The sequence below is a fragment of the Carassius carassius genome, chromosome 15, assembly GCF_963082965.1.
Source record: "Carassius carassius chromosome 15, fCarCar2.1, whole genome shotgun sequence".
NCBI classification, from domain to species: domain Eukaryota; kingdom Metazoa; phylum Chordata; class Actinopteri; order Cypriniformes; family Cyprinidae; genus Carassius; species Carassius carassius.
In genome coordinates, this window is record NC_081769.1 from 31,366,767 (window position 1) to 31,390,115 (window position 23,349).

At 34.0% G+C, this 23,349-nt stretch overlaps 1 protein-coding gene across 2 annotated transcripts in view; it reads right to left on the reverse strand.

Moving 5' to 3' along the window:
- LOC132158888 (CUB and sushi domain-containing protein 3-like) overlaps nucleotides 1–22,568 on the reverse strand; it is a 254,569-nt gene extending 232,001 nt beyond the window's left edge. For both annotated transcript variants that reach the window (XM_059568503.1, XM_059568502.1), the window contains exons 1-2: nucleotides 22,367–22,568; nucleotides 5,616–5,838 (exon numbers count right to left, since the gene is read on the reverse strand). In XM_059568503.1, coding sequence (XP_059424486.1) covers nucleotides 5,616–5,838; nucleotides 22,367–22,517 — 374 coding nt within the window. In that variant the 5' untranslated portion in view covers nucleotides 22,518–22,568. The remainder of the gene's footprint in view (nucleotides 1–5,615; nucleotides 5,839–22,366) is intronic.
- Between the last annotated feature and the right edge of the window lie 781 nt (nucleotides 22,569–23,349).

Consider the following 23,349-nt stretch of genomic DNA (forward strand, 5'->3'; position numbering starts at 1 on the left):
TGAACTGCATTATCCAAATGCATTGAAAGCCTAAAATGATTGTACCAATGGTTTTTAATGTCTACTTAGGCTTATGATGTTTTATTGGAAATATGCCCAAACTTTGCAAACTGCGTTAACCAATTCAAAGATTCTTCTTGCCACAGATTACTTTTAATGAAGCAAAACCTTACAAAAATAGTTCTCAGGAATTAAAATAAACAAGAAATAAAATAAAATATATATTAGTTTGGAGTTAAAAATTAGAAGTTGTGACTAGACAAATAACTGAAAAGTTTAAACTGAAGCACAAAAATTATTAAATCTTAAACCAACAAGATAGCACTTAACTTAAAGGCTTTATGTATAATACATTACATTTTTCATAATGTACTTTATGATTATGTAATTGTAATCAAAGTTAAAATGCATAATATTTGAAGATTTGTTTGTTGTGTGCTTTAATGCACTATACTTGCATTATACATTATAGTATAGGTGTAATGATGAATAGGTAAATATTAATATGCATTAAAACAGTTTACAATTATTCATGAGATCACACAATGCATTATGAAGTGCTTTACAAGGCATAATTAATGCATGAAAATTACTTTTAAAATGCATGCAAATTACAAAAAAAAACTGAAAAGATAAAAATGTAATTTAAAATATTAAAAAAATACTATAACGAATGCTTAAAAATAAGCAAATGTAATGTAATAATAAATGCTTAAAAGCCTCTTTTATTGTAATTACATGCAAAACTGTCTTTTTGCATTCACACTGCACCGGGGAAAAAAAACACATTAAGAACAACATGAGGTTGATTAAATAATGATTTTCTTTTTGGATGAACTCTTCCTTTAACCTCACTGAATCAAAATAACGCTGATTGGAGCTCAGACAGTTATGGCATGCTCTCCTTTCCTCTCGGTTAACATTTGTTTCAAAACTATGGTGAGAACTGACCTGCGCTAAAACGAGGCGTTTCATGACACTTTAAATCATATCATCACAGTTAAGGTGTAATATGTTCATCTGTAGCTTTAACTTGTTTGTAACATTAGCAAAGCCGAAGCATGTAATTAGCTTGACATGCTAGGAAGGATTTTCATACAGACAAAGACAATAGTTTTTTGTCTTTAATTTGTAAAATAATTTATTTTTTCCAATATTATGAGATATTATGCTTGCCAGAGTATGACACTGAGCTTTAATAACAAGCACAGGTCAAAATAAGCTATCAATTAAGATTTTTAGATTTCTGTGCAAAAGCACAATTAACTAATTGTCACATTGTAATGAAAGTCTCTAATCTGACTCATCAAACACGAGGTCAACTTTTAATTGGAGATATTTTATCCTCATTCTGGATGCTCTGTGATTTCCTTCAGGTTGTGCTGCCACAAGTCGTGCGGTGCTATTTTAGGGATGGCACGTTCTGAACGGAAAAATGACAAATTGCGATGTCATGCAGTTATGGGATAAGTAACGTATCAAAAGCATCTGCTTGAATTGCTTTGATAAATGGATTTTTCCTGAACGTGTTGAAATCAAGGGTCACCAGAGGAAAGCTAAATATTTCCCTATTTGCCAGATACAAAAAAAAGTTATATCCTGAAATGTCGGCTGCCAGGACCTTCCGACAAAAAATAAATCGCTGATGCAGATGCTGATACACAAAATCAGTTTAAAATTTGAAAGAAAAATAGTACAGGTACTGTATGCTGCTAGAAATCTAATGAAAATCTTACTTGTAACTTTTCCTGTATGACTCATGCAAAATATTTGCAGGTTTTGGCAAATGTCTTCTAAAAGTTAACAAAACTGACTTATATTACAAACACTTTTAAAATGTACAGTTTTTCTCTTATGGGAAAACAGACCAAAAATACTGATGATTCATCCACATAGACTGAAGAAATGTTGCCTTGACAACTAAAAAAAAAAAAAAAAGAAAAGGTGAGGCCCAAAAATATGAAATCTGATATCAAAATGTCATTTCAAAAAAGTTATATATATTTATATAGTTATATACATATATATATATATATATACATATATATATATATATATATATATATATATATATATATATATATACACACACACATATAAACACACATATATATAAATTTATATATATAGAGAACACGGTACAGCTGGCATCGCTGCTTTTACATTCTTCAAAAGATTAATGCTTTAATAACTGCAAATGAAGTGCCATGTCTGCAGAAGAGGGAACAAAAACTATTGATTTACTTACAGCTTAGATAATGAAGGGCTGGCTGTTATTCCACAATGTGTTTTTGCAAAGATTTGCTGGATTCAATCTAAGGTCTATTAAAGAGAGTATATAATGGAAAAACTTCAAATATTCAGTGACCAGACGGCACTTGTGGAAAATCAACAAAAATCTTGGTAAGAGAGGAAAGCTCTGTGCTCATACTTTCAAAAACTACAAATGACACTTTGCTAAGCCCACCACAAAAAAACATTACTAACCAGTCCTGCCATAACTGCTGCTCTTTAGTATATTATCAGAGAAGCTATTGCTCTTCTCAAGTCGGAGAAAATGGAAGTCATGTGCATTTTGAATTTTTCAAACATTTAATTTTCTTCTCAAAAGTGACTTAAAGGTTATTATGTATACATATATCAAATATGTTTTCATTTGTATTAATTGCTTATTACAGATGCCAGTGCAGATAGCCTTACTATTGTTATACGTGTTCATTTTGTAAATAATCGATTAATGCAAATGATTTTGGAAAACCAACGATTTTTTTTACAAATGTCTTTGAAAGAAGTCTCTTCTGCTCACCAAGGCTGCACTGGTTTAATCAGGAATACAGTAAAAATTGTATCATGTGAAATATTAACTTAAAATTAGTTGTATTTTAGTATTTTTAAAGTGTAATTGCAAAGCTGAATTTTGATGATGCAAAAAATAACAAAAATGAATATCTATATACACACACACACAGTATATTTGCGCGCTGTGCAAATAAATATGTTTTACATAATGTTTCTTAAGCAGCAAATCAGCAAATTAGATGACAATGAGATTATTTCTGATGCAAATACAATGATATCCCTGCCATAACAGGAATTACACTTAAATATGAGATATTTTACATTATCACTATTTTAATGCATTTTAGATTAAATAAAAAATTCAGCCTTGGTGCGCATAAGAGTTTTCAAACAACATGAAAAAAAAAAAAAACTCAAAACATCAAAATTAATCCTGTTGCACTGATCTACTTTCTAAATTATCTCTGACACCAAATACAAATCATAAGTGGATGTATTCAGAGAAAAACAAATACTTTGGCAAAAAAATTTTATCATATCGTATCTGACATTTTAATAGAAGGATTGGTGAGGAAATGACATCACGTGTGCAATGTGTGGCTTATTTTGCAATCTGTTCAGCCAATGAAGTGTCCGTTTTTGGATTCAGCATTTGTGATTCCCAGATTGCCATAAAATAAACACTTTCAATCATGGTAATTGCTACGAGTGAATTCCAGCTACCTGAACACAGGGGGTCTGCTGATTTCGTTCCTGGCTTGTGGAGAGTTTCGCTGCAATAATTGGTTTACCCTTTAATTAGAGGAGAGTTAGTGCAGGTTAATTTTGTGTGCTTTAAAGCATTTAGAAGAGTTTCTGCCCCATGTAATGCTGGTAATCAGGTCCATAATTCCCTAAATGAGTACTGCGTATGACATGAGTATACTTCATCAACTAAACAAAGCTCTCTGAAATACTACTTTTATTTGAGGAAATTGTGGGAAAGCCTTCAGTATACATAGAAAGAGTAAATAATAGAAAAACTTCAAATGCTCAGTAACCAGACAATACAAGCAGATCATATTCTAACCTTTTTAATTAACTTTTTAAATAACTTTTATTTGAGGAAACCACTTGTTTCATATTATTCTGCGCACCCTTTGCACATAAAACATTTAAACTCAAATAAATATTTCAAGGCTACTTAATTTGAAAATAAGTAGAAAAAAAGAGCAGGATCACGTACATTCATTACATATATTAAGAGTATTTAATGGGGAAAATGTAAATGATCAGTGACAAGATGGTACCCAAGTAATGACACTAAATTTTATAAATTCAGAAAGCCACTAATTTAATATCTCCTATATTACTTAGTTTTAATGTGTGTGTGTGTGTGTGTTTTATGCGAGATAACAGTAGAAGCAGAAGATAAGAGAAGAGTAGAAACAGCAAAATACATAAGTAGAAAAAACTGAATTATGGACATTCAGTACCATATTTATTTATTTATTTTTTAACGTCAAATTTTCAGTGAACAGGCAGTTCCAAAATTAATAATGCTAACTTTATAATTAACTATTGTTCAAGGAAACCACCAGTTTGATGTCTCATATTACTCTTAATATCTTCTATGTGAGATGAAAGAGCAAATTATTATTTCATGCTTACTTATTTATTTGAAAATTAATTTAGAAAAGCAGGATCATGTACTTTCCACATATATATAAAAATATATAATGGGAAAAAATGTTGAATGCTTAGCACCTGCAGATAATATGGTCAACTTTATAATTAGACAGTTATTTCAGGAAACTAGTTTCATGTCTGTCGTATTAATCTGTGCTCTTTTCCACAAAAACATCTGAACTCAAATCAATATTTCAATCCCACTTATTAATTTGAAAATAGGTAGAAAAAGCAGAATCATGCACATTTAATACATATAAGAGAGTATATAATAGAAAAATGTATATTAAATTATATTCCAGATGGTACTAAAATTAATAATGTTATACTTAATAATCGACTATTATTCCTGGAAACCACTAGTTTCATTTTACTCTGAGCTAAAAAAAATTGATATAAGAATTATGTGACTTTTTATGTGAGAATAGAGAGCAAATTAATATTTCAAGCTCACTTATTAATTAAAAATAAGTAGAAAAGGCAGTATTGTGTATGTTCATATATGTAAATAGATTTTAACTTGTGGGTGGTACCTAAATTAATAATGCTAAAATTTATAATTGACTATTATTCCAGGAAACCACTAGTTTTGTGTTTCTCAGATTACTCCGAGCTTTAATATTTTCTTTTATGTGAGATGAAAGCAAATGATAATTTCATCCCTAGTTATTTATTTGAAAATTAATTTTAAAAAAGCAGGATTAAAAAGAACCTTTCAGTCCCCCTCAGCCTGTCTGGGTTTATTTTGTGAGAATGACCACCTGAATTATTCTTACTTACACAGCCTCTCCTGAGCTGACATATTTCTTATTGAAACAGGAAGTTGGGCTGAGACATATCGAAGGGCTCCCTTTCCTTTTTATGGCCAATAGGCTTTAGTCGATGTCACAGTCATGAATCACGATTTGTAACTTGCTATTGCCAGTCAGCAGCAGGTGGTATCAGTGGGAAGGACATTCTCATTTTACAGAGGCAATTTGCATATGCCCCTGAAATGATGTCATCAATATTTCTGCTCCGTTTTCCAGAATAAGACCGTAAACTTCAGATGCGTACTGTACATATGCTAAAAATGAATTGTGCCAACTTCAAGCATAACTAGCAGTCTCAAAGCACAAAACTCTTGATTTCAAACAATGATTGCTTACCTTGTCCTGAAGTTTGCAGGATGAGGATGTCCATCATATAAAGATAAAAAGTCATATTCTTCCTCCACAGCAAAGGACTGAAAAACTAGATGAATTCTGCTCCTCTCCTCGGCTACAATAACCCACGTACAGTTCGCTCCGTTTGGGTACCCGTGAGGAAAACCTGGACTTTCTATGGTCCCATTTTTCCCTTTTAATGTCCCACCACATGTATAAATGAAACCTTAAAAACAGAGAAAGAGAAGAAAATATAAGTCCATAACTGCCATAACCACAAAAAGAAAAATCACAAATGTCTTGCAAGTCAACATGAAACATTTGCAACCATTTTTACTTTTGTAGTGTGATCTATTACTAAGTGAAACAGGACATCCATTTCTAATAAAGGTAGGATGATTGATTTTATCCATAAGACATTGACCTTTCAGTAAGCTCCGCCCGCCTTGGTTACTGTTGCTACTCAGACAAGATTTACAGAGCATTCCATTGGAATGAATTGGAGACTAGTTCAGTTCATTGGAACGTTATGTGCCGTTTTAAGAAGTGAATCAATGCCTGATACACAGAAAGTAATTCATTCTTACACATTCTGTTTCACAGTGAAACACACCAAATTATGGAAGTAAAATGGTTTGTGAACTGCGTTTCGTGTTGTAAGTCTTCCAAGTTATGACAGAACAATTTCTGAGCAATACAGGAACAGAAAGAGAAGAAAATATGAGTCTATAACTGCCATAACCTACAAAAAGAAATTAAAAAAAAAAAAAAAAAAAATCACAAATGCCTTGCAAGTCAACATGAAACATTTGCAACCTTTACTTCTGTACTGTGAGGTATTTCCAAAGATCTTTGACTATAATAAAGATAGAATTATTTATTCTATCTATTGTCTATAGCTGTCATAACCTACAAAAAAATTCTACAAACATTTGCAATTAACTTTACTTCTGTAATGTGATGTGATACTAAGTAAAACAGGATATTCAATTCTAATAAAGGTAGGATGACTGATTTTATCCATCAGAAATGGACTTTTCATGAAACTTCACTCACTTGGTTCCTATTGCTACTCAGACAAGGTTTGCTGAACATTCCATTGGAACCAATTGGAGATTTCAAAGTTCAATAGAATGTTACATCCATTTTTCCCAATCAAATCAATTCCTGATATGAAACGTTTTCTCTCACATACTCTGCTTAACTGTCAAACACACAAACTTATGGAATTAAAATGGTTTGTGAACTGCATTTCATGTTGTAAATCTTCTGAGTTATGGCAGAACAATTTCTGAGCAAGGAAGATAAAGACAAGAAAATATGAGTCTATGACTGTTATAACCTACAAAAAGAAAGAAAAATCACATTTGCCTTGCAAGTTAGGTCTCCAGTAGCCAGACCTTCAGAGTGATGGCAGAAAGTCTGGAAACCTTGGCCACTTTGAATGCCAAGGACTGCCCAAGAAGCCATATGTCTGACAGGTAAAGCAACCAAACTTTCAGGCAGCGGTGTGTGGGTATGATGTCTGAGGCTGAGACTATTTGCAAGATAACATGAAACATTTGCAACCAGTCTTACTTCTGTATTTTGACATATTTCAAGATCTTTAACTAATAAATGTAGGATGATTGATTATATCCATCAGAAATCGACTTTTCACTAAACTCCGCCCCCTTGGTTACTGTTGCTAGTCAAGATTTACAGAGCATTCCATTAGAATGAATTGGTGATTTCCCAGTTCACTGGAACTTTACCGGCAGTTTTAAGAATTAAATAAATTCCTGACTCATAAAAATGTATTATTTCTTATTAAGATATTTTGTTTCACTGTGAAATACACCAAATTATGGAAGTAAAATGGTTTGAGAAGTGCATTTCACACTGTAAGTCTCCTTAGGTATGGCAGAGCAACCTCTGATCAATACAGAAAGAAAAAGAAAAGAGAATGAGTCCATAACAGCCATAACCTACAGAAGTCTATGAAACATTTGCAACTGGTTTTACTTCTGAAATATGATATAATACTATGTGAAACTGAATATTCAGCACTAATAAAAGACAGAATTATTAATTTTATCCATCAGAAATTTATTTTTCACTAAACCCTGCTCCCCTTGGTTACTCAGACTTACAGAGCATTCAACTGGAATGAACTGGAGATTTAAAAAGAAAACATTGGATTGTTACAAACATTTTTCCCATTCGAATTAATTCCTGATGTAAAACGTTCAATTATTTCTCACATACTCTGCTTAACTGTGAAATAAACCATATTATGGAAGTAAGATTTCTCTTTATAAGTTATGACACAACGATCTCTGAGCGATACAGTTATCCTCTGGGAGTTGTTTGTATAGCTAGTTAGTATTCCTCTATGAGATTAATACAGCAGCAAAAACATTTCTTAACTCTCTGAAAAAGAAAAAGAACTGGTGACATCTGACATCACAATCACATTAGTCAAATCATGCCAGTTTCTACGCTGATGCCTATATTGGTTCAGTTGTGACATGAATTACTATAACTGTGTGAAAGTTTGAGTCACCATCGTCAGATGGCTGCTCTAGGAGACATTCGTTTTTTATTTATTTTTTTGACCGTTACCCATATGTCAACCCATCCACCATCATGGGTGTGCATCTACCACCTGCTACACATAAATTAGTAGGGCTTTTTATGCATCAACCTGAGCAAATAGACTGGTAATGACAACCAGAATTAATTGAGCTTTTCCATTTATCCCCTTCCGCTTCCCTTAAGGCATAATTAGCTTTGCCAACTCCCTGAGATCAAGGATCTTTTCTCTCCCATTCTTTTTTCCTCAATCTTGTCAGCCAGGAAGGCAAGGAGAATGAATTCAGAAGGGAAGGGCCTGCATTGACTCATCTCATACCGATCTCAGATCTAATCACTCCACACATGCACATTCACCTCAAAAGAACAGCAAAGAGAAACGCATCAATAATGCATAAAGAAAACAGAGACACCTCTGACGATTATTACATTTTAGCACATTTTCTTGAAAATTCTCATTAGTTTAACTTATCGGCATGTTTTACTTTTGGATTTTCATTAGATTGTCATTACTGCAACACTTGTCCATGCAGTTGATGATCCAATGAGCCACAATTTGGTTTCTATTTATCACTCCTAAAAACCCTGCCCACTCTGAAATCTCATTGGCTCAAAATCCCATTCTACACATAAGATATGTTCTAATTGATTCTGATTGTTGCATTGCATATTCACTTTCAGTGAGGTCAAATAAACTGCTTGTAACTGGAACATTATTGCATTGGTGTAAAATTATTTAGAAAATAAATACTCAATCTGAATGATTACAGGCAGGTGGCACATGAAACTGAAACATCATGAAAAGAAAAGAGAAAATCCCACACACTCCAGTAGCTTGCAAAAACAGTCATTATATTGCAACACTACAGTTATGCAATACCTTATGAAGGCTGTGAGGCTCAAACACTGCAATATATTGATTGCTTTTGTAAGCTATAGAAGTGTTAAGGATACAGATATATATATATATTTTCTCATTACAGTAATGATTATGAGGAGGGATTAGCATGCATATGTAAAACAGGCATACATTTTTTTTGTACTCCTTCCTAGAGGATTTATGAGTGAAATATGATCCGAAGATGTTCTTAACAGGTTTGTAAGATTCATCAGACATGAAACACACACACAGAACTCCACACTAAAACAATTCCATCTACAGGCATATAAAAAAGTTAATTTTTATTGCAGAGAATCATAATAATTTCCAAATAATGTTACAATTAGAGCAAAAATATTCTAATTGGTTTCTAGCCATTTCCCACAAACTAAATCTGTGAAATACTCCAGAACGAACGGTCATGTCTTTAAATTTGGTTCTGTCATTAAAATTTGGATTGAATTAAGGAATAAGGTAAAAGAGGCAGTGCAATACTGCAAAGAATCATGGATAAAGGCTATCTTTAGGAATGATGCACAACAGCAGGCTCCTTCATTAGGACGTAATGGCCTGATATGAATGCACCATTGAATAGATTTTAAAAGGGAACATACAATACTGTGAGATAAAGTAACGCAATATATTAATTTAAATTGCATCCTAATAAGTACAATACTAAAACTAACATTTGCTATGGAAAAGTGCAGTGAACATATTTAATTTAGATTTGATGGAACACAAATCAGCAACTAGAACCAGTACAATCTATTTTGAAAGGTTGGTTATAAAGCAGTTAAAAAGAAAAGTCAGGACCGTGTCTGTTGCATCACTATTGCATTATATGGGGATCTCAAAATGACTTGAAAAATATATTCAGAAAATCATGTTAAAAAACCCACGAATCCATTGGTTTCTGCCCAGAGGCTCAACATCAAACAAACATTTATACACCGCACCAAAGACTTTGCAAATTCTGCAAATGCCCAATCTCTTTAATCACAAACCTTTTATGGCTAATTAAAAAAAGACAATTCCAGCAAGTACAAAACGTTTTCATACATTTTCAATTTGATTGCAGTTAGGTTACGTCACAGAACCACATTTAAAAACCTTCTAGAAACCACATCAAAGATAAAATGACAAATGATGTGCCGTTTACAGTACAGATTACCAAGGAAGTCTTAGATTTTAAGACTTTAGTTGCAAATGCATCTTCTTAAAAGAACTTAAATACAATGCATTTTACTATAAGAACAAAACTAGACTGAACTACAACATTTGTGGATGATTTTGATTAGGTTTACACTTTTATTGTACTTAGGTCTGCAACCAGATATCTAGCATCAAAGTGGTCTAAACAATTATAACTGGTCTAATAATTGTGAAATCGGCACATCTATGGACCAAAATGAGATCTAAATGAGATCTAAATGAGAAAACAGTGAGAATACTATACACAACCCGAGCTGCATGATGTAATAAAGCAATAAGAGGCAATGATAAATGATAAAAAGATAAAATCATTGTAATGCACTTACTAGAATGCATTATTGTCATTATTAAAGCATCATGTTTATTACTATTAATAATAATCATAATAATCATACATTAGGTGATACTGTAGTTATGTACCCTTAGTGTATTAACATAGAACTCTCAAGAATTCATTCCCACATTCATCTAATCTGAATTTTAGGACGTTCATCTGTGCGCTTCAGCAGGGGGTCGTTACATCTATGCAGCTGTTTTGGAAAGAGTCATTCTGCCTGGATAATGCTAAACCATTAATTTCTTTGGGGCAGCTGTAATTGGAGACAATCATGACCAAAATCAGCCTTTGTCTCCATTCTCAGTGTCACATCACGGGGTGATTTCAATCCTTGACTGCCCTTAATCTACACAGAGAAGGCACAAGATAGACTCTTAGAAATTAGGGTTATTTCTGCAGCGTCGTCAAGCCCTTTGCACAGCCATTTGGCATTTGGTTTTAAAGGCTGAGCACAAATTCATACCTTGTAGACATGAATGTTATAGTTATTTTCTTCCTTTCTTTAATCTGACAAATACTACAGTCCAATGTCAAAACTCGAACTCAATACTACTATTAAACAACATTTTTGTAAATGAGAATAAAAAGATGCAATTTAATATTAAAAGGTAATTACTGACATCAAGTAAGCCTTATGTTTTGCTTGTTTTGACAAGGAATCTACACTATATATTTGCTAACAAAATTATCATTATCTGTGTTTTTTTATGCTGAATGAATAATAAAATCATTAATAAAAGGATAAAAGAATAAAACACTTAGGATGTATAACTTTATATGAGCATGAATCCTCTCAAAACATCATCAGTACGGCTGCATCAATATTTTAAGAAATGTCCTACAAAACATGATTTAAAAAACTAAAATAAAATGTATAACAACAAAACAAAAAAACTAAAATAAAATAGAAAACAAAACCTAAAATAGAATAAAACAAAAGCACAACAAAAGAACTAAACTAAAAGAACACCAAAAAAAAAAAAACATCTAAAACAAATAAGAACAAACCAAAAACAATGTCCTGCCAAATTTTAAAGGACCACTGTTGATTGCCCTGGCTTAAAAAAAAGACAGTACAGTAATTTTAAAGAATATAAAAATAAAACCAACATTTAGCCTATTTAAAATCCACTCGGTTGAAAAAATATATATAAAAACTAAACGCTATCCTTCTGAATAAAACAGGATAAGCAAAAATGTAATAAAGGAATTGATCGTATCCGTAGGGAACTGATTAGATAGTGAAAAGCAGAATGGAGTCAGAAGAATTGCACAAAAAATGTTTAAAAGGTCCGCACATTTTCTCCGAGCTACAGGAGGGCACAATGGAGGCCTTCACATCAAACATGCGTGTTAATCACTTCTGAAAGATTTCTATCGAATGCTGCAATCGCTTTATTATAGTTTGCTTGGAGGGTTATGGCCAGACTAATCTTTAACCCAGTAAATGGCATGAAACAGCTCCAGAAATGGACCTTTCTGGAACAGAATCCATTAGAGATCAATGTAAACTTGCTTCAAAACCACTTTGAAAAGGCGCCGCCCCAAAACAAACACTCAATCTCCATCATGCACGATCACATCGCCCCAAAATTCATTTAGATGCTTTATCTGCGTTCCTCATTCAGCTTTACTTTCACGGTGGTAAATCTCGTCTCATCCACCAATCACTCTGATTATATGCTGCCCTCCCCGGGGTGACCGCTGACACCATGATGGCGATGCGCCTGCTACCGCCCGCTATAAATTGATACGAGAAACAGCATTACCATCACGCTGTGATCGCCAAGTGGAGAAAATAGGTCAGTCATACGAATCAACATCTAAACACATAAATCTCATTCAAATAAGAATGCGGGCCAAAGAAGGGACCCAGCTGCTCCTGCTGCGATTTTAACACGTTGTCTCCACCCGCCAGCCAATGTACAGACCTACGAGGGCTCAATCAATTTGTTTTGCTACTGGAGATGCAGAACAGATATGACAATACACCTCAATCTTATTTCTTCACACATAACCAGATGGCCATAGAAGAATCAGAGTTGACAAGCTCCAAAGGCTTGTACGGAAAAGCGCATCCACGCCGGCTTCATCTTAGGGCCTTGTGTCTATAAGATACGAAGGGATATGCATGCAGACAGACTGAGAAAATAGGTTTAAGCTTCCAGAAGGGTCACTGTAGCTCTGTGATTCAGTCTGAGGTGACTGGATACAAAAATGCAAGCCAGTAAAGGCTTGATTCATTGGTAGGTACGCCCTTTTAAACAACACTATAACTCCAAGTGGAATGGTTTAACCTGCAATGAGTTGAAAAGTAGAATGGAACATTATAAATCTGCTTGGTAATTAGAATGACAGATAGAACGATAGATAGAACGATAGAGCCAGTAAGACTGATTAAATCAATGCATGAGTTTGTGCAGAACAATCTTTTCATCCAAACAAGTATTTAAGAAACCGGTTTGAAAACAGTCATTATACTTGCAATGCTGTTCAGCGCTATTTGAAGAATAACAGGCTGAATTCAGTATCACGATCACTAGCCCTCTAGACCTGCAGTATGTTAACAAGCTGAAAAACCATTAGACATGGCTGTGGATCAATCATTTCTGTCATAAGAGCCGTCACACCCAGCTGGGGGTCATCTCAGACAGACCCACGCTCTTGTTTATAAAACAAACTATCAGCCACTCTGTAAGTTGCAATCAAAAGCCAGTATTGATTTGTAGCAAAGCTAGTCGGTAGATGAGGCAACAGGGATCTCAACATGAGTCAGGTTGATCAAAGCAGAGGAGATGGCCCTTTGAAGCCAAAGGAAAGGGCAAACCTTCGGCTTAGCAACCAAACAACTGTTTCTTTTGCTTTACAATGTTTTCATCTTAATTTAAGTGATCAAAAACCATTATGTACAGTACTCCAAAAGGTGTTGGACACTTATAGGTGCACTTCCTCAAGTTTTACACATGAATACAGAAAATGAGATACAAATACTCAGTTTATCTTGAGAGCCTGTTTATCTTTGTGAATCTGAATACATGAATCATTGCTGACTGTAAATAGAGTATTTCCTCAAACCCATCAGTCACTAAACACGTTTACATGATGCATTAATGGCATAAAGTTCAGAGAGAGAGAATTAACCCTATAAAACATACTATATTATATTTAATACACACATTTCTAATCACTCTAAATGATCAACACTATCAAGACATTGCTGAATAACCCGTTACAGATAATCAGCTATATGCCTTCTGTTGTCTGATTGATAGTTCCAGACCTCTTAGCAAATAAAAGCCCTTTTAGGATAATTGTACAAACATCCACCTTCACCTGTGTTTTTGATGCTGATTTTTATAAATTAATGCAAGAATAACTTATGAGTATATTGTTAGTAATGTTATTAAGATGAACACTCACTGGACTGAAACAACTTAGGTTTACTTGATCATCATTTTTTAGAAAAATCATGTTGAAATGTGAGCATCAGATATGATCATCATGCATTTGGGGAATGTTTATTTGTTCATCTCTCAACCATTAATGTATTGCATTGCATTATATGGGTTTAAACTACAGAGCATTGGTCATAAATCTAAGTATATAATATAATCTCTAGACATTTTATAAGATATAGAATGATAACTGATATTTATATGCATTTACTGTAGTCTGCTATGTTGTCATAAACATCCCATAAATTTATAAAGGCTATCAGAATTTCATCATACTTTTTGGCCATATAAACATGTACCAAATTGCATTTTTGCTCAGTTTGGGCCTCTGAATAAAACGGAGCTGTTTTTTCCTCCTCAAGTGAGCTCCATATTTTCCTATATCATGCTATATGATCCATAAAATCATGATATAAGATAATATATTCAAAATAACATTCACTAAATAGACAAGGTTTTTGTTGTTGTTGTTTTTTTAGATTTTGTCTAAAGGTTTGTCTAAACTTTCCCATTAAAAAAAAATTGAATAAATAAAAAAAATAATTAACTATTATTTCAGGCTTCACAAGGTTTAGAATGCAAGTAAGGTTTTAAATGGATTAAACAATATTATAACAATAGCATTAAAAAAAATTATCGAGTGATGACTCCATTTCTACTGGGAAATAAGCATTGTAAACATTAAATGTGTAATTTTTATTTATTTATTTATTTGTAAAGCTTACCTGAATTTGTTCTTGGTCATTAAATGTGACATTTAGGTAATTTGGACTTTTCTTAGGAGGTGAATTCATACAAAAGGGCTACTTGTTAAATCACTGTTTGACTGGGCAGCTACATTTTCTTCTCTGACACAGCCAAAAACCTATTTGTACACTTCCTGGTTAGTGGAACCTGTTCATAATTAAGGTACATCCACTAAAAATCACTTTGAATGTAATTGCATGCATCATTTAATCACAGATGCCTCTTGCACCCATATTTTGTTTTGTAATCAAATCACATTAAGGCACTAAAAGAGATGTCATTTTTATCATCATTTACTCACCCTCAAGTGGTTCAAAACCTATTTGCTTTCCTGGAGGAAGATTTGAAACAACCTGAATGATGCCAGAAGCTACATTTTTAGGTGAACTGTCCCTTTAAGGAACGTAATATGCCAGTTTATGCTTCATGTCTAACTGACAAAGATTTCCTAAATCTAAAACACTTCAAGAAATTCAAAACAGCCAATAAACATGGATTAAATTCACTCAGAAGTAAAGAAACCACTAAGCCAGTGATCAAAGGTAATCCATTCTGACAGAAAGCAATCGCTTGACAAGAAACAGAATGACGTAATCGGAATTGAAAGCACTGAATTATTGAAGCGAGCACAAACAATACAAATGTTAGCATTATGCAGCCTGAAAACTTACCCAGGGAGTCTTTCCAAGAATATTAAAGCAAAACTCGCCAACACAACTAATCAAACTTCATCAGTGTCAATTACCACAGGCCCCTTTGCTTTCTAGAATAGGCGGTGAATTTACTGCTGGCTCTGATTTGGTTAATAAACGAGCAAGCTTTCCTGATTTGCTGTTGAATAATTACAATCGCCCAGGTCTGCCATCTGTTATTCGATTTGTGAGAAAAAGCCCGCTTTCTAAGACAAGGGATTCCTCGACGAGAAGGCAAGAGCCAGGGTTTGTGTAATGAACTTAAGCAGTGTTTGTCACTCAAGCCGTTCTCCGGTGAACCCTGTGAAGCGCTGCCTGATAAAAGAGCAGAGAGAGGTTGTGCAACTGAGCGAGACTTTTGAAAGCTTCTTAAAACAAAAGACTGCGCCACAGAGGCAAGACGTTTGAAAAACTGATGTCAGTAGATAAATGTGTGGGGAAACACAATACGCAGGTAAGAAATGGATGGGAAATAAGCGGATAGACAATATCACTATTACTATTACTGTCACTCATACTTAGGATTATGGATTTGTTTAAAGATGGTTTATGTTAAAAACATGAATGATACCTAAACCAATACAGTTCTCCAATGCAAACTTGCAAACAGGACTTTTTCCAATAGCATCTATCTATAACATACCTGCAAACTCCAGAGAGACGGGGGAAAAAAAATATGATTTAAGCAACATTGTTCAAATAATACATGCTTTTACAAAAAGATGATGTATAATAAAATGATAAACCTCACATTTCAGCCTCAAAATTATTGATGCATGTTATATATAACAATAATGGCAGACATAGAATGAATAAAATGTTCATTCAATGTCAGAACCACAAATTTTGGAAAATGTTTGTGAAAATAATTAATCAACCACCAAGCAACACCACAGAAATATGCCAGCAAGAAAATGCTACAGAATAAAGAATGTGTAAACTAAGTATGTATAGTCTTTACCAAAAAAGGACTATAAATATTAATCCAAAATAATAAAAAATAAAATAGTGCTTAAATGGTTGCTCAATTTACAAACTCCGGTAAAATAAAGAAATAAAAAAAAATTCCATCAAGTTACACAAATTAAAAGTACAAATTAACAAATAAAGTAAATATATTAAATGAATTAAAAACTAATGTTAAAATAAATGAATCCAAATATTGATGTTTAAAAAAATAAAAATAAAAACATTTGTTTAAACAAATAATCAAAACACTGTTTAAATTAAAAAAAAATCTAAATACTGATGTTAAAATAAAACGATATGTTAATAAATACTAAACAATCAAAACATTGGTTTAAAAAAATAAACCCATATACTGATGTTTAAATAAATCTAAACATCAATGTTGAATTAAATAATTTAAAACATTGATGTTTAAAACCAAAATGACTGACTGACTAATTTATTGATTGACTGGATGTTTTTATTCAGTAGCAGTGTTATTCTTGTTCAAACCAAGAAAATCTAGTTCACATCAAGCTACCAGTCTCTCAGATCTCAGAGTACAGTGAATTAACATGTCTTCAGAAAACCTAGTACAACATTAGTTGAATGAAAGATGACTGTGCAAAATATTTTAAGCACATATTAAAAGTCACTCGGATAGCTACAAGACAAATCTGACATCTGAGCAGCATTTCAAGTCAATTATCTTTGATAAGGACGGAGAGGTTGATGATGGATCACAATGTCAATTAAAGCGTCATCTGCTTGACTGATTAAATTAATTTCCTAGCTGCTTCCTGCCCTATTCCACTCAGGGGTCATGCTGTTTTTTAAACGTGATCTTCACAGCATTTCAGCTCGAGAGTTGTTGAATAAAGGTTATCAGGAGGATCAGATAGAAAATAGTTCCATATTGGCTCTTTTGCTGAAGGCGACATGCTGACACACGAGTCTGATGTTGTGGAGAAACAAGACCGTAATATTGGTAAAACTTTCATTAAAGCCTTACTGCAAGTCAATGTCTGAAAGTGATAATGTGTCATCTTCAACCAAAAAATAAACAAATACAAATTCAAAGTTTAGTCCTGCTGACTATTTGATAAACATCAGACTGCTACATATACCATGGTTTCTGAACAGAAAATATGTAATGTTTTCAAACATTTGAAATTTTACAAATATGATTTTTACATGGATTTTTGAAAATGACCTTTCATGCAGTGTGTAACACAGCTCTAAGTCAATGAAAACATCCTGCAAAGTTCTGAATCCGAAAGTGCACCGTGTATAAAAGTTATTTTCTCTCAAAAGAAAGAGTCTACTCTGAATCACTGAAACGAGTCGCTTTCAAAACGAATCCCAAGCCATTGAAGTCAACATGAAACATTAGCACATTGCCCACTTGTTAATCTTTTCAAGTTGGTGTGAATGAGAAAGCAAATTCATTCTTTTCCACTAGGTGCTGCTTTTGGAGCGGTAAAAATATTCCCAGTAACGCTGTACACAAAACAGCACTGCGCTCACAAACACTGCTTTATCAGGTATTACAGGCATGATGTAATAAAAAGGTGACAAAATCGACCAATCACCGCAGATTAGCGTCACGCAAAGAAGGGGTTTGAAAAAATGAATCACTGAGCAAATCATTTGGGAATCCTTAATAGGGGCACTGTAATAAAAAAAAGAACAACATATCAATATGCAATATCAATAAAAAATAATAATAATCATACAGACACCACATTTTTGATGGAATTGTAAATAAATATAAATGTATGCAGAATTACCCAGTAACACTATTATTCTTCAGACACAATAAGTCACAAGACTTCAGTCATCTCTCAGACTATGTTAGGATTTGCACAGATACCAAAGCCAGCAAACAACAAATGTCATATCTGTGAACTCAAATATTTTTCATCAAATTAGTTCAAAACAAATTGATCTGAACTGCTATTCACATCCATTTATAGCTCTATGCTTTTATTTCTCCTAACATTTCTAGGAGAAAAATATGAGATGTATTCGAAGTTTGAGAGCTCAGTCAGGCCTCTTGAGTTATAACAAATCTGAGAAAACTAGTTTTCTTCTGGGGATGTTAGCTAAGGGGATCAATTAAATTACTGAAGAAAGCTCATGATAAGTATTCATTTACAGTAACTACACAATGGACTCTTGAAATACTGCAGCAGCTTGTGCTTCTGCTCAAAATAAACCCCAGTTTGCATCTGTACATGTAATTAAAGCAGTGAATAGTGCTGCATATACTGAGCACATGTAACATCTGAACAACATCACGTCCTCCACAGTCAATCCCTGGTTAAAGCAGAATCACTCGTCAATGAACATGTATCCTTGAGATGCATGCTAGAAAATAATGACAGTCTCTAAGACATATATATAAGCTAGCCAACAGAGATAGAATATTAAAAGAATAGCTCAAGGGGGAAAAATGAGAATTTTCACTCCTACTCTTCTTGTTTTGTCCCTGTAAATTATTCGTTTTTGACTGTTTATACAGTAGTGACCGCACCTTTCAAGCTTCAGAAAACAATAATATAGTAGACTATTTACCATGACCAAGTTTTTCAAGAACCATTGTTGGTTTGGCGTCAAGGAAGTCAAGGCTAGCATGATGTGTGAAATTTTTTAGTCTGAAATCAATGTGAAAGGGATTTAAGATCTTTGCCAGAGGACAAAAATTGGTTTTGATTTATTTTTATTGTGTTTTGGTCATTATGACCTGACCTCAGACTAGATTGCCTTCAAATGCTTAGAAAATTTCACTTTTTAGTGTGATACAGCAGAATGAGGGCGAGTAAACTTTAACTGAATGATTTTCAGTACCCAGACTTTAAGCTATCTGCTCTTTTTGGACAACAAAGAGAAGTACTAGAGATCAAGGACATCATCCAACTGAGCAAATGAAAGAATCATGCAATTTAAATCAATAATTCAGACAAGAAAATGAGATTTTTGACTCATCCTCTTATTGCTCCAAACCTGCAAACTATGCGTTTACAGTTCATAGTGACCACAGCTGTCATACTTTAAAAAAGACCAAAAAGGAACCATAAAAGAAGTCTGTTTTTAAAGTCGTACACTAGTTTTATGAGACAAAGACCAAATCTTCCCATATCACTGGAAGCACTGATGTAGAAATAATTTTCACTCAGAAATTGCTAATAATTTTCACAAGTAGCTGCAGGTAACATTTTGAATTAAATGTGAAATTATGAAAACACAAAGCCTGAAATAGTATTATCTTGCAATGCATACTCCAATAATCAATAAGATATACTTTGATTTAAAGACCCAATGTTGGTTCGGCGTCAAGAATGTCAAACCTGTCATAACACATGGCATTTTTTTATTTGAAACCAAGAGAATAAAAATGGGTTTTGTTTTGTATTTATAGTGTTCTGGTCATTACGAACAGTCCTCAGACCAGAATTGCTAAAAGATTCTTAAAAAAAAAAAACTTTTGGTGTGAAAACAGCAGAATGGGGACAAGTAAACGATGGCTGAACTATTTCCGATACCAAAACTGTTTTTGGACAACAAAGCTAAGCACTAGATATCAAGGACAACCTCCAACTGAGAGACTGAAAGCACCATGTGGATTCGCAAACTCAACACCACACCAGACCATCTACACCACGACCAACCGAGCGGGACCTAGATCAATAATTTCAAATGAGATGAAAAGTTATTTCATTGGTCTTCCCATCTTACACGCTGCCCAATTTTCGAAGCGCCTCTTATTAAAAATGCATCAAGAGAGCCTTGAAGGCAGCGCAGCCTTGTTTGTTTGGCCAAGGACATTATATGAGAAATAACTTCAAAGCCACAACTGCAATACCCGCGGCCTTGTCTCATCACTGGAGCACTGTTGATAGAAGAAAGCCACTAAATATTTGCATTCATGAAAAAAGGGCCCATTATTTACCAACATGACACCATGATGAATCGAGCAGATCTCAGAGCTGAACTACAGTAATCATGCTTTCTGTCCAACGGCATTTCAATCCCAATACCATATGACATTTACCTACACCGGGAGGGAAATATAATGAGGACTTTAGTATGCACAATAATCCGCTGTTGTTTGGCACACAAACGTTCTCAAGAAAGCTAAAACTGAATACGAGGGAGGTTAATGTCGTGCTGCGGCAGTGCAACTTCATTCTATAATTTCCATTAGATTTCCATTAGACTGAGTCACTAAGCACTAACGCATGTGAAGGAACACTGCACGAGTTTAAAGGTGTTTGCTGAAAGCAAAAATGGTTTTAAACAGCAGCGTGGGGGATTTTTATTCATCTTGTCAGCTTCAAGTCACGTCAAATGAGTCACATTGATTTCAACACCAAAAGATAGATTTTAGTTTCCAAGAGTGGATTTGCAATATCAATCAAAAGATTTGCTTGTTATTTCATTCACAACATACCAGCAACTATATCTATGACATTTTATGCCTTGGAAGGATTATTTATTCTTCACAAGTCGCTACTTTTACTCTACGAGCCGCTATATGTGACAGACTGTTCTGGTGGGCAGTTATGAGCTATTTCTGTGTCGCTCTCTGAGGTTAGTCTGCCGGGTATAAATCTAATGCATAAACATATGAACACCAATCAATCATGCCTGCTGTCCAGTACTACAAGACCCATGCAACCTGTGCTATTCATTATAGCAAAGCCCTGCAGATATCCTGAACTGTGCACTTCATTAAAAAGATTAATAAGACTGGACATATTATACAGTGCGAGAGAGAAAAATGGTGGGAAAAAGAGAGTTTTTAAAGTCAACAAGGTACATAAAAATAAGCACCTTGTCAAATTAAGCATTTTAAGGTGCAAATGCAACAACTGTGACAAAGTCAGAAAGAAAACAGTCCACCTATGTCTGTGTCCATCAACCCCTCCATCCACCTACTTAAATTGCATAGTTACCTAATTCTCTACACTGTAAAATTCTTATGACAACATACAAGTATTACAAGATGGAATTCTGGTAAATAATTCAAATGTCTTTACTGCACGTGTAATTAAATTCTATAATATTAATGCACCAACCTATTTGAGCTATTAAAATGTTTCTGTAAAATGTACCTATAATAATATCATGTGAAAGGCCACATGCAACATAAATGCCATGAGAAAAAAATTTAGGACACAAAAAAAACTTAATTCTAATAAGAGGAATGCCCCTTTCAACATAAAATGTTAAATTAGTGCATAGGTTACATAAATTAATGCATGCTTTCAGTTTATTTATTTTTACCGTGAAATTATATATATTGCATTGTGAAATATACGTTCTTTGGGGGGGGGGGGGGGGGGTACAATTTAAAATTACATGTTACAATATTTTCCGCACACAAGAGAAATATCAGTAATGCTACAATGTACAGAGAGAGAGGGAGAGAGAGAGAGAGAGAGATTTTAAGCAGTGTTGTTCACTTCCACAGCGATAGATAGATAGATAGATAGATAGATAGATAGATAGATAGATAGATAGATAGATAGATAGATAGATAGATAGACTTAAATGTTAAGATGACTTTTGCTCACTTCCATACAGTATCTGCACAATCTGATGAGAACATATGCGATGAAAAATTGACATTTCTTGAGGAAAACGGGACTTGAAATGGGACAAAAAAAATAGCAGAATTTTTTTGTTTTATTAATCCTGTTCAGTGGCCTCTGATAATAGATTCGACTAACGCATAAAAATGTTTTTCGAATATGATAGGCTATGTTCAGTATTATACAGACACTACTAAAGCTCTGTAAACTCCTGCCTATGTTTTTTTTTTTTTTTTTTTTGCGTTTTTCCATCTCGTCCAGACACCTGCAGCCCCTTCACAGTCTCACAAACCCACCGACAGCAGCACTTACCCTGCACACACGACAGTATACAGCAGAACACTATATTCCCAATGATAAATCCAGTTTTAATCGTCATTGTGGTAGCGTGAGCGCATCTGATACATCCTTTATGTGAAAGCACTAGAAATCCTCGCCATCCCTTATTATCAGCTGCTTTCATAGTCTCAAGTGTCCGGCAGAAACGGATATTCCTCGCGCTGGAGAGGAGACTGATCGCGAGTCAGTCAGCGCTGGATGTATGAGGAGACCAACAGCAGCAACCTTGACGAGGACTCAACCATCTCGCCAACAGGGGCACAAAGTATTCTCTGTACTCCTCATACGACTCTCCTCACTTACAGAGCAGTGCATGCTGCTTTCAATGCATCTCTAATGAACGCATGGATTCGCATGCACGTTGCATTTCACAAAGAGTTGCCAAATACACGCGCGTTACTGGTAAAGGTTACCGATGCATCAATCGGCGACATCAGTGCATCATCATTGATCACTATATGCAGTGTATAATATATTTCAAAAAATAAAATGGATTGCATCAGCCAAATGCATGCATTCAGAGAAATTGTGTATCGAACGAACAACAAATGCACCTGCATTTAAAATGTTACTTAACTACTGGGATAGCTAAGATACAGAGATGCATCAACAAAAAGCAACGCCTTACTTCAAATAAATGTGCATTGTCTTGGTAAATATTACATAGATTTTTTTTTTTCAAGTGGTTGTCAAACGTGTATGCATGACTGTTAAAAACTTTGCAATGCACCAAGCAAAAGCATTGCCTTATTCTAATAATAAAAGTTGCATGTTTATATATTTAACATATTTGCAGAGCATCAACTAAAACCTATGCATATGCATCAGTTTGTGTGTTGCATTATCATAATCAGTCCGTTCCAGCACTTCATTAAAAGTGGGAGAGCGTCCAATTTATCCCAAGGTACATTTAGGCAAATATGGGATTTTAGAGGGAGTCTTCCGCCATCTGTAGG